The sequence below is a fragment of the Branchiostoma belcheri genome, unplaced genomic scaffold (assembly GCF_001625305.1).
Source record: "Branchiostoma belcheri isolate BF01 breed outbred unplaced genomic scaffold, Haploidv18h27 scaffold31, whole genome shotgun sequence".
Classification (NCBI taxonomy): Eukaryota; Metazoa; Chordata; class Leptocardii; order Amphioxiformes; family Branchiostomatidae; genus Branchiostoma; species Branchiostoma belcheri.
Window position 1 is genome coordinate 2,578,456 of NW_017803921.1, and position 15,897 is coordinate 2,594,352.

At 36.4% G+C, this 15,897-nt stretch overlaps 1 protein-coding gene across 1 annotated transcript in view; it reads left to right on the forward strand.

Moving 5' to 3' along the window:
- LOC109474536 (receptor-type tyrosine-protein phosphatase N2-like) overlaps window positions 1-15,897 on the forward strand; it is a 63,203-nt gene that overhangs the window by 32,621 nt on the left and 14,685 nt on the right. Inside the window, 3 exon segments of the mRNA XM_019774858.1 lie at window positions 1,758-1,808; window positions 4,750-4,947; window positions 6,452-6,582. Of these exon segments, the coding sequence (XP_019630417.1) occupies window positions 1,758-1,808; window positions 4,750-4,947; window positions 6,452-6,582 (380 nt within the window).

A 15,897-nucleotide genomic window follows, 5' to 3' on the forward strand; every position in this document is an offset into this window, starting at 1 on the left:
GGACTTCCTTGATGCATTGGTGTGTAAAGTGGAACACCCAGCAGTACAGGAAAAGCCTGTCCAATCTTTATGAGCATTGCTGTGTGGAAAATAAGTATTTCTCCAGGAAAATCCGCTTCAACTTAGATGAAGATTTTGTAGAGAATGTGAATTATTAAAAGGCATCCAGTGCCTGTTCCGGGAGGGAAAAAAAAATTCTGGTTGAGGGAATCTGTATGATATTGGCATTTGTGCTAACAAATGGCTGGAAATGCTAATATCATACTTGAAGCCCCCCAAAAAGCAACATAAGTTGTCTCTTTATTTTTTGGTACCACCCAGGAATAGCTAGAACCAGCCTACAGCACAAAACAAGCAACAGTTTTCCCTCAGCAACATCACATTTTTGCCACACAGATAGGATAATAAGATAGAATTGATTCAACTTACTTCTGAATCATTAAATTAAGACCAGTAAATTGACTTTGAAAATCCAGTATTGTTGTCCTGAAATTACATTGGGTGCCTTTACTCTATTTCCTTTTTGCTTTAGAGATACATGTAGTTTTTCAGAAATTGCCTTTCTGACTTTGGTGTATTTTCAGCATACAACCTACATTGTAGAAGCATAGTGTTTAAAAAGACAAGGTCCTACTCAATCTTATTTAGATTAACCAATGGGATAGTCCAACCCACCTCATTAGTATGCATGATGTCATTGTTACTATGACTACAAGCTCCTTTGTTATTCCATTTCCCTTGTGTAAGATGTTGCTATGGCAACCAGATGATGTCATTGTAGCTATGGCAACAGTGTTGCTAATGAGATGATACTATATTACAGCTCATATTTTAATCTCTTTTCCTCTGTAGGAAATGAACATTCATATCATATTTGTTATCTTTTGTTAAATATAAATAAGCAAGTTAATTATGTTTTTCTCCCTATATGGGCGCCTTTTTTTAAAACTAAAATGCAGTACATATGACAAAAAAGGCTTAAAAATGCTAAAATACAAGGACCTATGCAAAATCTGCTGTCTGTGGTGCTGATTTAAATGCTGTTGTGCTGTAGTGCTGAAATGCCATCCAGTGCCATAATTTTGAATAAAATGGTTTTCACATGCATTTTAACACCTTTTTGCTTCAAAAACATTAACAGAACAGTAGAGAATTGCAATATGCACTTCATTCAAAATTGACTAGATGGCGCTTTTAGCTTGCTCCATGAAGTGCTCCAATACACTATGATAGACATTGCTAGTTGCATCAAGAAGACCATGATTTTTGCCATTGAATTTTGCACACAATAATGTTAACAGTCTATTGTTTTGTATCAACTATTCAGCTTTTATACATCTTTTTGGGGTGTAATATTATTCTTTTTATCACTGAATTTTGCATATAAGTGTAAACACCAGTCTATCTTTCTGTATCAGCCCCATTCCATACTTCACTGCACTTCTGAACAACGTCAGGTAACCTATCAGTGTGTGGTAATTTTTATTATGATTATTGTCTAATTATTTTAATTATTTTGCAATGTATAGTAGTTTCTATAGATTTTATCAAGTGTTTTATTCATTTCTTGTAACTGCCTAATATGCATAATTCAGCGACTTGTACTATGTACAAGTCGCTGCAATGTATTTTAGCGTATTGCTTTCAATTGAAACAATAAACCAATTATATATCAACCATTCTGGTATTAGAATCTGTAACTTGTTGGGATGTACAATATTGACATGTATCTTAAAGTTTATGAATGTTTGTTTCAGATGAGTCATCATGTTGAGTATTTATTAAAGACAAGGCTGCTCACACCACTAGTATGTATTCTATAGTTTTTGGTGACATGGCTAGGAAAGGTGTAATATGGTGGCAGTGGTAAATTAAAGGTGGAATGATATTTTGCATGGTCGAACAAAGGGATTTGGATATAGCATACATGATGTAGTTTGTGGTGGAAATGTGAAATAATTGCACCAATGTGTTAAAAAGTAGAAGTAAATGACAATCACATAATTTTTTTAAATGAAAATATTTTTTGTGCAAAAATGTTACATAATTCCCCTTCACGAAGCAGTGGTTGCCTGCATTGTTAATAAATATGAGTGACAATGATGATGATATTTCATGACAACCAAGAAGCAGACCAAGCGAGTAGACTTCCTGCGGCTAGAAGTCTGCCATGAATTTAACCTTCCTTAAGAAGAAATGACCTTCCCTGGCCTCCATTATCTTTCCCGCTTGCTACACCACCAGATGAAAGCCTCCGGGATGTTTTGAAGAGCTCACGTCTCCAACACATATAGAAAAGTTTAAATTGCACTTTGTGTGATGTAGCCTTGAAGGGATGGAGTGGAAATATGTTGGGAGACAGAAATCAATTTCTGCTATAATTATTTGGGGTTTCCCCATTTGATCCTGCAGCATATACTGTAAATCACTTAATATTCGTGGTAGTGAGTAGTAAGGTAGCAAAATTTTGCAGTCTGAGAAAAATGGCCATGTTCACAGAAATATGTTCGCGATGGCAGTAGGTGCAGAGGAAAATAATTCGGTGAATTATTTGTTTGCAGTAATGATAAATTTGTGGTACAAATCCTTTGAAGTGACAGGGAAAACTCTGAATATAAAAGTACCACAAAAAAATCACAATTTATATGCTTGCAGTGACCCAAATTTGGAGTAGGAGGTTTTGTGGTGTTTTAAGTTTGATATTAAAATGATACTGCAGTATACACAACATACATGTAAATGCCAAAGGTTAGCCAACACCAATCTAATTAATTTTGTTTTCGTATTCGCTTGCTTTTTTTTCACTCACTAAATTCTGGATAGTGAGTGATTGATTTTTTTTTCATTTGCAAAACAGATTTAGTGTCAGTATTAGATCAGTAACTTTATATGGAACTGTATATGCTGTCCATAATTATTTCATAATGGAGGTTTCATTTCCCCAATGTAGATAGTGTGGGTAGTACGTGTTTTGTTTTCTCAAATAGCACAAGTGCCAATGAGTACCAACCTGCTGTGTTCTTAAGATAACTACTGTTGCCTATTAGTAAGATGTAGGTTAGCCAGCATGCAATCATGGACACCTTAATTTTAACCTTGCACTGCTATTTTTGTAGCTACGCTTTTCAAGGCCTGCAAGCCTGTATATATCTTGCCGCTTCTTTTATCTAAAATTCCACCAGTTAATTGCTTTTGAAAAAAGCTACATAGGGTAGCACAGTTCAAAGAAGTCTGTGATCTTTTCAAAGTTGGAATAAAAAGATCTTGTATCGAAAGATCTCTTAACCAAAGCTTTTGAATATAAAACAGAAGTTCACACAGTTGTGTGATATAGGTACAGCAGGTGGTGATTCTGTTTCCTTTTAGAATGTTAAGAGGCATCCAATGCAGTTTAAGGCATTCCTTACCACATTTTCTTCATCATTTGATACTTCGAAGATTTGAAATAGCCCCCAAATAAGCTACACAAGGCTTTTGGGTATCACTGATAAATAGTTCCATATCGTGGGGTCGTGTGGCGCACTGGCAGCGTGCGCGACTCGGAATCAAGAGGTCCCGGGTTCGAGTCCTGACATGTCACCGATCATGTGCCCTTGGGAAAGGCACTTTACACGACTTTCCCCACTAGACTCAAATAAAAATGAGTATTGTCTGTCCTGTATTCGTTTCTATGTGCGGGACACAACATCAGCAACAGCAGACAGCAGTGCCTCTGTTCCGCGTGTATTGCATTGTTGCAATTTCAATAAAATAAAATAAAAATAAATAAATGTAGGACAACCCTACAATACAAAAAAAGCAACTGTTTTCCATCAGTGACATCACATTTTTGCCTCACAGATATTAGTATGCTATAGGATAAGGTAGATTCAACTTACTACATGAAAAGATTGTGACCAAAAGGTTACTTTGAAAATCTAGATTTACCAGTGAGACTAAAATTGCAGTGAATGCCTTTAAGACAGAATTTTAGTACTTCTTTTACATTGCTTTTTTCTAAGGTACAAAATCTGCTTTCTAAAACTGGATGACTTTGGATTAGCAGTTTTGGACATTACGTTTTAAGGTTTATAGTTTATTTTGGTAACAGCATCCTCTTTATGCTGACCCAGGAGTATTCATATCACGCCAGTCGGACTTCAAAGAAGCTTAGGAAAATGAAGATAAGAGTGAACTTTCTGTGCTGCTGTAGAAGCTTGAGGCAACTGGAATACAGTATATTGGTGTGCATTTACACAAGTTGGGCATTGCCATATGGGGCATTGCCATAAAGCCAAATGAATGTTGACGTCATGGCTATATTGAATATTATATTTATAGCTACAACTAGGTTTACTGGTTGTTCGGTCCGTTAATTTTTCATCGTCATTGTGAACTTGTTTACAATATCTTTGTTTCAGTTTATTTCTTTTTTAATCATTATTATCATGTATTATCTATCAATTCTAAAGGAGGCCGGCTCAGTTTAAGTCTACTAGGCTTAACACCCCTTCCTGCACACTGTTTTTCTTTCCATTTTATTCTTTATTATGTTATGTGTAATACTATACATTGTACAAATAAATAAAATAAATGGCTCCTATTGTAGCTTTTGGGGCTATCAGAGGATGCCTAACTCTGTTTTCATTTTTATTTTTTCATCCTGCTGCTTTATATTTTTTCTAAAAAGAATCTAAGAATCAAGAAATCAAATGGTGTGGCCTAACCATCAAATTTGTCTGATCTAACATTGTCTCTTTTTGTTCTCAGACGAGGATTGAGATTGTGGAGAATGCGGAGGAGGGGCCACACTACCTGGTTCTTACAGTGATCGTGGTTGGCTGCCTGGCAGGAGTACTGGTGGCCGTCATCGCCATCTACTTCATGAAGAGGTCAGCGCACCGCGACGCGAAACTGCAGGGGTTAACGGGCGGACATCCGGACATGGACGCCACCGCAGATTACCAGGTAAATGGTTATTGTATAGTCATTTATTTTTGCATTGAACCTCAATTTTGCTGTGTTCTAAAGACATCCAGTGCAATTTCAGGGTGCAAAATAAAAAGTATTCTGGATGAGGAAATCTGTCTGATATTGACATTTACTGCCACTTTCTAGCACATTTTCTTCTTCATTTTATACTTGAAGTGTTTGAAATAGCCCCACAACACACACTAGTGAGGTGTCCCTTTATTTGCTGTCCATAAATAGCTATGACCAGCCTTGAATACAGAACAAGCAACTGTTTTCCATCTGCTACATCACATTTTTGCCTCACAAATATCAGCAAGGTATAATTGGATGGGATGGATTTGACATACCGGTACTACATTAAAAGAATGATAAGAAAATTGTCTTTGAAAATCCAGTTTTGCTGTCCTAAAATTGCATTGGATGCCTTAAAGCTTTCAGCTAAAGCAATTTGTAGTTTGTGTACATTACAGTAATGCATATTACATGTAGGTACCAAGAAAATACAAAGATTTGCTTGATACTAAATTGATATCAAGGGATTTCGTTTTGTCTGGACAGGTACATGATTTTTGTTCCTCTCCTTTTTAAAGAAAATAATCATGTTGATGCTAATTGTTGCCATTACTTACGTGTACATGTATTTTCAGCGACCTTGATTTTAACATCATGCAGCATACTAGATAGAAAAGGTATCTCTGGGTGACCAAAGACTGCACAAACACAAAATAGACTTGTCCTTGCCTTAAAGCACACATCAAACAAGCTTCCTATTCTATCCCGTTCTCCCTAAGTGTGCATATAGAGCAAACCAGAATGTGGACACTGCACTCCCAAAAACTCATTACCCAGCACAATCAGAGTCTGTACCTTCCATTTAAACAGTACTGCACTACAAAAGGAGCTTTCCTGTTCGTATTGACTGTGGCAGCTTGCCAGAACCATGCGTCCAATATAGGAAGTAATGGCCACTGGGCGTAGATCCTTATCCAGTAGTTTGGTGAGGTTTTACCAGTGTTCTAGCCAGCCGGATATTTTTTTTCCATCATAACAATTTTGTTTGACGTGACCTCATGTCAAGCAGCCTGACACAGCAATCCTGGTCTTTGGGCTTGCTCTCCCTGGAAAATTTTGAAATCTTGATCCCCTGAAAAGCAGTTCTCCTGCATTTCAGGTTCAAATTTTGATAGAAGACTAAGCTTAAGTTTAAGCTCTTTTTATATCTTAACACGCTCGCTGATTTTTGTTCCATGAAAAATGATGGATTGGGCAAAATTTTTGTCCATCATGAGTGGCCAAATTCCGTTAAATGACAGAATAACAGACGCTGGCTGGAACAATGGGTTTTACCCGATGTTGGGCTGTAATCCAATCTCCGTGGTAATGACTTTCATTTTGCTTCGGGGCGATTAGATCATGTAAGTACAGTGTTAATTTTAGACAGTCAATCTGGCTTCCACCCCAAGTTAAGACAGTTGAATTTTGCCCCCTCTGCACGCAGGAGTTGTGCCGGCAGCGAATGGCGAGTAAAGCGACGGAGAAACCAGAGCCGATGACGAGCCAGTCTCGGTTCAGCAGCCTGTCGGAGGAGCGTGTCCGTAGCCCATCAAGTCGCAGCAGTACGTCCTCTTGGTAAGCAAACTTTTGTTTGTTTTTTTGGATGATAAGGCCACACCAGTTTAATTTTTGGTTCTCAGATTTTAAAAAAATGTGAAGTAACACTCACTGGGTGATGTGAAAAAAATGCCAAGGCATCCTTTTATGGCCCCAAAAGCTAGGATCAATAATTTTTTTGGTTCTCAGATTTTAAAAATGTGAGTAACAGGGCAAAATTAAAAAAAAAAAAACATGCCAAGGCATCCTATTGTAGCCCCAAAAGCTATGATATGGCCCATGAAGTCAACATACCAAGTTACGTAGTAATTTAAACGAGAAATTTTTTACTTTTAATCAAACCACTATATTCAGCGAAGGAAAAACTGTAACATCTAGGAAGACAAGATCTTTCTTCAACTATTAAGGCCAAAATGTTATTGAGCATTTTGGAGTTGATTCAGAAATTGAACCTGACAAATCCAAGAACCAATTACACAATTGCCATGATTATAAATTGGTGTGGCCTAAAGAAGGTTCTGAAAGTATAACAGGGACTTTATAGCTGTAGGGAATATCTGCAGAAATATTCTTAGGAATCCTCTACATCCGAGTGAATGGAAAATGGTGTTCCCAGGGGAAATTTTCCAGGCATTGCATAAATCCACACATACCCTCTTGCATTCGCTAAAAATCCGTAGGGATTTCGTGCAACTTTTTGCCTTATTCCACAAGAGAGGGGGTATATCTCATTTGATGAGATTCACACAATCCAATCTTTGCAGCATTATTTAAAGGCTTTGACGTACCTTTACTTTTCCAAGCAGCCTAGATCAGAAATAAATAATGATACATGGAATTGTCTTTCTATTGCAAGCCATGCGCTTTCTCATATTCATTTGCGATTCACTCTGCGATTTCTGGCTTGATGATACTTACATGTACATGTAAATCCCATTTCAAACTCCCTTCCTCCAGTTACATGGAAGCCAAACCGATTGAAATACGCCTTTGTTTTCTGTGTTTCTGTGTGTTTGCTGTGTGCCTGTCATTATTCTCTGTAAATGCAACTGTTGGATAGATTACTGATAATCGTAAATGATTGTGTTATTCATCAAAATTGAAATTGTTATTATATGTATATGTATTATATGATATGGAGTCTGTAATAAGTAAAATTGTTCTGGTCTCATCTTCGAGGATGTTGGAAACAAACATGACTTTGAAACAAGGAACGTGGTTGTTAGGCTGTCAGGAATGTCATGGATTAGGCCATGTTCATTGGAATACCCGGATGACATATCTGATGCAAGTGTGCAAATAAAAAAAAGTTTGGCAAAGAAGTTGCCTTCAAGGTTGAACAATTGACTAAACACACAGAATATGTCATGTTGAATAAAAGACTCTTCATGTTCATTTCTTCACATTTTCTTCTTTGCCATTGGACTTTATTTTGGCATTCTGGACATATGACATTAGTATCATTTTCTAATATTTTTTGCAGTTAAGGAGATGCTCATTTTGCAGCTGCTTTGTACGATTTACTTGGTACCACAACAAACTACCAATTTGAAAATGTGAACAAGCATGGCTGACAGCTGTCTTTCCAGCTTTTATCCCATGTCACAATTTCACTTCCTAAAATAAATTATGAACTAGTGTCAATTCAATTGACTTTGTAAAGAAACGACCAGAAAATTTACCTGAAATTGTATCGTCGTAATGTTTCCTAATTTAGCTTGAGGCATTAACATTCCATCCATAGGGTTGAAACCTCCCCTAGTAGCATGCAAATCAGTGTACATTACATCAAAGGATGGATACGGATGAAACCCTGGCCCTGTGACTTAAAGGATACCCAGAGCTTAACCCTGTAGACTAACATCTAAGAACCTATGGTGATCCCATAGGACCTGTCCTTGGTGCTGAATACACGATAACTTTGCTGCAAGTTGGTCGGGCAGCTTGGTAATCTCTGATGACTTGGCATTATTAGATTTAGAAAATGTTACAAATTAGATATTAATCTAAGCCAATTTATGGACACACAGTGTATTCAACTGGTTCCCCGATTTTTCTTCTTTTTTAGTGATTTGCAAAATTATTTTTTTCTAATTGACCAAAAAAAAATCAACTCCATATTTTGGTACCAACAGTTGAAGAAAGTTTCTGTTACAAGCTATAGTTGTTGCAGTTTTTCCATCTTTGAATGCAGTGTTTTGATTAAATGTTCAAAATAGACATTTGAATTATAAACCAGCCTGGTATGTTGACTTCATGGCTCCTTTTGTAGCTTTTGGGGCTATCCTAAGATGTCTAGGCCTAGCGCCTGTTTTTCTGAAAAAAATCCAAGAAACAATAGATTAAATTGTTGTAGTGTAAGAGAAGATATAGTATATAAACAGATTTACTTGTTGCCAGTGACATTGATTTTTCCTGTCTCCTAGGAAATGGAATCCAGTGGATTTCTAGACTGTAAAGTCACAACATGGGGTAACATTATTACTGTTTTAGGCTTGGCTTCAGGGTCTACTGATTACTCATACATGCTATGCATTGACTTCAAACAGTGCAACTAATAAATGTCAAATGTACAGTCGTTAAAGGGGGTCTATATTACAAAATTATGCAATTTCAGGGTGGCAAAACTGGATTTTGTAAGTCAATTTTCTGGTTGTTCTTATAATCTAGAGAAAGATCAACCAATCCTATTCCACAGCATACTGATATCTGTGAGTTTAAAAATGTTTTAACATTTTTAATCTTTATTTGTCATATTAAAAGATGACAAATACATACAGTATTCAAAAATACATTGTATTAAAGCCAAAACATCTTTCTGATCTACATAGCCTATTTTCCTGTTTTATATCACCTTACTTTCCAATGCTATTTTTCTTTTTTATTTTATAATTAAAAGTTAAAATAAAATCCAGAAAATAGGTCAAGAGAAAGCCTCTAAAGAAAATTCTAGTCTATAAACTAACGTCATATTTATGCTACGTGTCACAACTACAGTGCCATGTTTTGTGATAAACTGTCTGTATCTTGTTTTATTGTTATGGTGGGCCATTAAAGCCTACTCAAAGATATTGGACATATTTCATTTCTGACCTATGTCTCTTAGATATGTTACTGTGTCGTTTGACATCATTATACATGTGCATGATAAAGTTGCCAGATATGACAGCACCATAATGTTGTGTTTCATCTGCAGCAATTCTTATGATATATAGAAATTGATTTGAATTTTTAAAATAAATGCAAAAATAAAACGGGCAAAATATATGAATCTTATGAAAAACAGACACCTTTAATATGCAAACTACTGTCTATATGATTTGCATAGTGCTTTGTGTGTTTTCATAAGATTTATATGTTTTCAAATACTAATAGTGCTTCATGCATAAGATTTGTACATTTTTGCTTTTTAAGTTAGAGCTTTTGTCATTTTTCATATTATTAAGATTCATGATTGTGTTAAGCAAAGTGCTTCATTTCATTTTGTATAAAATTTATACAAATCTTTTAATATCTGTACAGATACTTATTCTAATAAGCACCCCTAATGTGAGTGTGAGCTATTTTGTGCTAATTTCTCATTAGGCCACTCTAATTAGATTATTTCATTATTAAAATAGACAGGATGGGCTCCATTGGGATTCGGAAAATCTTACAGACGCCACTTTTGAGATGTAAAAAATTCCAATCTTAAGATGATTCTTAACATTCTGTCCTCACTTTCGCTCTTATATTTTTTGGGAACAATAAAGTCATCCAATGCAATTTCAAGGTGGTAAAGTTGGATTTCCAAAGATAATTTTCAGTAAGTATTGTAGTAAGCTGAATAAATTCTATTGCATAGTATAGTGTCTTGTCAGTGTGAGGAAAAAATGTGATGTCACTGACAGAAGACAGGTGCTTGTTTTGTATCATAGGCTTGTTCTAGCTATTTTACCAAATGATAAAAAGAGATGGCCCATGTACTGAGTAGCTTGTTTGAAGGCTATATCAAACACTTTATGTATAAAATGATTACAAAATTGTGCTAAGAAAAGGCTTTAAATGTCAATAGCAGACAAATTTTGTAATCAGAGTATTTTTTGTTCTGCTCCCTTGAAATTTCTTTGGATATCTTTAAAACGTTCTCTGTCCATTAAAACAAAAATACAGTATGCCAACAATTCAAATATACATAATTTCAATTGAAAAGAGGACTTTTTGAACTTGCTTTCATCAGCTTATGCAAAAAAATAAAAAAAAAGCCCCAGGCCAACCCTGACATCACAAAAAGGCATTTCTAATGTCTGTTGACAATATAAGGAACCCCTGAGGTCTAGTAATCAGGACGTTTTCAGTGCTTTCTCGCCTAACCATTGACGTCAATACCGTTAGCTATCCCACCTACACCCAAGCTGTGGGCGTCTAAAATTACTTTCATATATGATAGAACGGCATGCCCACATATTTATCATAGCTTCGGCAGAACCTTTGAGAAAATTAAGTTGTTTTTCATCTTGCCAGCATGTATTCTCTTTTAGAAAGTAATTATCTGAAGTTACTGACAGTGTTAAGTCTGGAAATATGTTATATAAATCACCAACACCCACAAAAAGGTAGAAGTAACCGACTAAAGAAGGAAAGAAGGCAATGTTGTACATTATTTCAAAAGTTTAAGTGAATACTAGATGAAGCAACAGCTATAGAATCTGATTTTAAAAGGCCAACGTTAACTCCTTACATAGCTTTTTAATCAGGTTTGATTTCCTTAAATTTAGTAAGGCTTGATTTGAAGTGAAAATATAAAAAATGAAAGAATTGTGAGCCAAAAAGTGAGATCTCTGAATTTTATCATCATAATTATTGGTGTCTAGCCTTGACTAATTCAGTGTATGTAAATAATTTATGTGTTAAAGAAACTTGTCTCTTGTTTCAAATTAGAAAAAAGAATGAGGAAGGCAAATAACAGTGTGGCCTAATTGTAAATTAAAAATAATAATTTTTAAAATGCATGTACAATGAATCTTCTACTTCGCAGGTCCCAGTGCAGTACCTTCTACTGTAGCAAAGTTGAAGAAATATATGTTTTAATCATGGTGTACTGAATAAGATATGATCTGAAAACAGCCCGTAGTGTCCCCAGAGCCTAAGCTAAGTCAAGCAATGCCAAGACCTTATTGACGTCAGAACTGATGTCAGGGAAGACCTTGACTCTGCTCTGTGGGATTTGCTGCTTCACTTGGCTGTAATCTATTTCATCTGTTATCAATTATAGTCTTAAACTATTGTGTGGTTGCAAAGGCAAAGATTTCATTGAAAAATGCAAAAAGCCCCATGCAGAATATACATTTTACAAATCATTTGAAAAACAGACACTAGTTCTATTTATGCAAATTGCTGCCTTTTTGTTTTGCCTCTGTAATCTGTAAAATTCCTACATTATGCAGATATTACACATGTAGTACGTTTTATACATTTTTCAAAAGTTTAAAACTGTATTTTTTAGTGTTAAACAATGCTAAGACCTTACTGACGTCAGGGAAGACCTTGACTCTGCTCTGTGGGTTTGCTGCTTCACTTGGCTGTAATCCATATCATCTGTCATCAATTATAGTCTTAAACTATTGTGTGGTTTTAAACTAAGGTATTTCATAAGTACAGAATGCAGTAACTTGATATCCCTGAACCCTACAGTCACATGTACATGTACATGTATGGTATACACAGTCACATGTCTTTTACAATCGTTATGATATCAGACTGAAGAAGGAGTTATTGTTATTGTATTACAACGGTACTGTACATGTATATCAAAATATCAGAAAACATTGATTGGAACTTTGACTCAAAAACACCATGTATAATTACTTTATTATTGAATTTGATAGAATAGTAATACTAATAGTAATAGAATCACAGTATATTCCTTAAATAAATTAGCACATTGGATTCAAACCCAGAACCAGGACCTTAAGATTCTAAGTCAACAACCATCTTGTTACCTGAAATTCTAAATTTAGGTCAGTCTATAAAAATCAAAGCACAGGAATACCCATCAAGATTTAATGAATTTGCAAGATGTTACATATTAGTGAGCTATTGTTAGATATAATGATAGCCTAATCATTTACAATGTATATCTCTTAGCCTCTGTTAAGCAATTAAATGATACCCATCTTTGTTGACCTGTATGTTCCCTTGACGATACCACGCTTATCCTCCTAACCGCTCAGCTCGGGGCTATGTATGCAGCCAGCCCCCTCCCTGCCATTTGCATAGATCTGGCACGGCGGAGAATTATGAAAGCCGCCCCCTGTATGGTGCTTAATGACGGCGCCTCCCTGTAGGTTTCCTACTTAATGTATCCTCATTCTGTGAGAGGCTGAAGTGGAACTGTAGTGTCGCTGTGTGCGTAGGTTCAACACAATGGTACTACCTGCATCAACAGAAAGGATATTTCTATGGCCTTCAGAGTAAGGTAGGATGTTTTTTGGACTGCTTCATTAACAAACAGGCTGGACTGTGAGCGGTTGAGATTCTGAGCACGGCGAATGATCGCCGCTCGGAGGCTAGAATATCAGCCACATGTTGCTCTTTGATATCGGCACGTTCCAGGGTATTGAAGAGCTTTTTGTGCCATGTTTATGGTTTATGATCGGCTTTTTGGTGTGGCATTACGTTTGAATGGCTTTCTGTGTCCGGACATTGCTGTCGTAAATATACACGTCTGCGTAAATCTACCTGTTTCTGTGAATAGAATAGAAATTTGGACTCTCCCGCTGATTCTGCATGCAACCATGAATGACTAATGGTAACATACATGAAGTTAACCTGGCAAAGTTGAAGTCTAATGGTGCCTAAATTGTACTTGTTTTTAAACACAGTCATTTTTTATTGTTATCAATGTGCAGATTAGAAAGGTGTTGGCAGATACAATTAAGATAGAATCTTTCTCAGCCTATTTGAAGACAAATGGAGAGAGATTAGGACCAGATTAGAGAAATTGGATTATCCATGTGCTGATCCAAGGATGATAACATATGTTAACAGGTTGCACACCCATTGCACCATGATTGTGATTTTTAAAAGGTGGCATCTTGACTGGGTATTTCCTCTTAAATATTGTATAAATTATTAAGCGCTAACAATTCTCCAGGGTTAACAATTTCATGCAGACAATAATTTGCCATAAAATTGTAATTGCAGATGTATCTTTTTTGTATCTGTGTGTGGAGAAGTAAGAAATAAATGCCTGTCCTTGCTTAGAATGTATCAAAATTTGAAGTGCATGCTACGCATAGATTCTTTTCAGAATTATTGGCAAACGGTTTGGCCCACATCTCAAGATTAATATTAGATTCCATTTTTCAGTACAGTATACGTCATGTTTAACATAATATGCACGTCATTGACAATCATTTTACTACATAAGCATCTGATATATTTTGCATCATTTGCTATCAAAGTGTTCAGCAATCTACATAACGTCAAAGCCCTCCTACATCAAAAAACATGCATGGGGCAATTTTAACTCTATACAACCCCAATAAAAGAAGCAACTTTCAGCATTATGAAGGAAATCTTGCAGTAAATTTTGTGTGTCTCATGGCACATTATGGAGCAGATTTAAGCCTTTAGTATTTTATCTATTCTGGGTTTATTCCCAGCTGTGGATATACATGTAATAACCCTCCCCTGCACATCTAGGGCACCCGGGAGGGTGTCTGCAGGATAGATGGAGCAAAGATCAGGGCGTTAGCCAGGGAGAAATAACAAGACAAATGAGCCGCAATGAAGGCCTTGTACCTCCTAGGTAGATATAATTCCTCCTGACGGTCACCGTGGATGTCTGCCGACTGGCCGATGAATTATTCAGCATTAATTATCAGCGTAAGGTGCTGCGATTCCTGTTTGTTGAGGGAACAAAAGGGCTAACAACGGTGGAGAGATTTCTGTCCGACTGACCTTCACACCTTTCCCGTGGGCAGCGTGATTCGTCATGCCGTTTAGCGCCCGTACCGAGCCTCCGTTGTGGGACGACGGTAAACCCTTGTCGTCGCCGTAGCATATGTCTTATCACGCTGGCGAGGGAACCTGTGCCTGTCGGCTCATGGGGTTTTGCACACAGCTGGTGCCAGTAGGAGGGGTAGCCCGATGTCATGGCAAGATATCACTGGCTCAGACCTATATGCAAGTTCGTGACCAATCCTTGCTGTGCTATGCACTGGTAAGAAACATTTTTCTCCGTACAGTAAGACAAATAGCTTTTGTTAGGATATACCAGCATGGCTTCTCTTGTTTATGGTTTACTCTTTTCTTGAGGGGATTCATTTGACTGTATACTGTATACACAGGAGTCATCAGTTATGAAGGCATAACTGAGTGGACGTTTGTGCTTTGATAAGTATCAGCATTGATCTTGCATAATGCATTTGATGCTCTGCTATGAATAGATTCAGCAGGAGCCGACATAGCATCGATACCAGTCAAGTGTAAGCCATAGAATGCAACAGTGTTGATTTAGACATGATTTTTTTTTGTATCTATTAAAGATTTGCATGATCAATTCTAGGAGTAGAAATGTCTATTTGTTATCTATAATTTTTAGTAACGATAAAAGAATTCTTCATATCTGCTTGTGACCACATAGAGTTTGTCTATAATCTTAATGAAATACTGGGTTGAAATTAATTGACACTTTTTCCCAGAAATTTTTTTTGTGTGTTTTGGAGGAACTTTATATAATTGCTAAAACTGAAGCTAATTGTCACTGTAGTTTGTATAAAGACATAATTATAATAATTGATGATGTGCGATCTCCAGTGAGCTACATGTTATCAAATAAGGTTAACGTTCTATTGCTCTGCAAGCAGTTTTGGCTCCTGTAATCATGTTTGAAAGTGGGTTCCCTGAATTTTGGTTCCAATTAGCATATTCTTGTAGCTTAGACCACCTCAATTTGATGGTAAAATTGGAATATCAACATGAAAATAGGGTCAGATGGAAAGCAGGTTTTCCCAGTATCAGGTAGGAAATATACCACAGTTTTTCTTTCAAGTTGTCTTTTTTTTTACGTTTTCTTCTCTTGTAGGAGGAAAAAAAACATTTATTATTATTGGATTTATGTGTGACCTAAATGTACGTATTGCCAAAATTTGGCAATCAAGCTCAGCAAATATTTTTCTTTGATGGCATTATACTGAGGCCCCTGCAAGGAGCCTTGTTACTACTTCCCAAACCCATGCACTTAGCAGTTACTCTCTTAAGGGACTTCTAGAAGGCTGTGGATAGTATGTTCATGTGATGTGTGTTTAAATGAATTCCAATGGTTGCTATTATGAGTCGCAGGGCTCA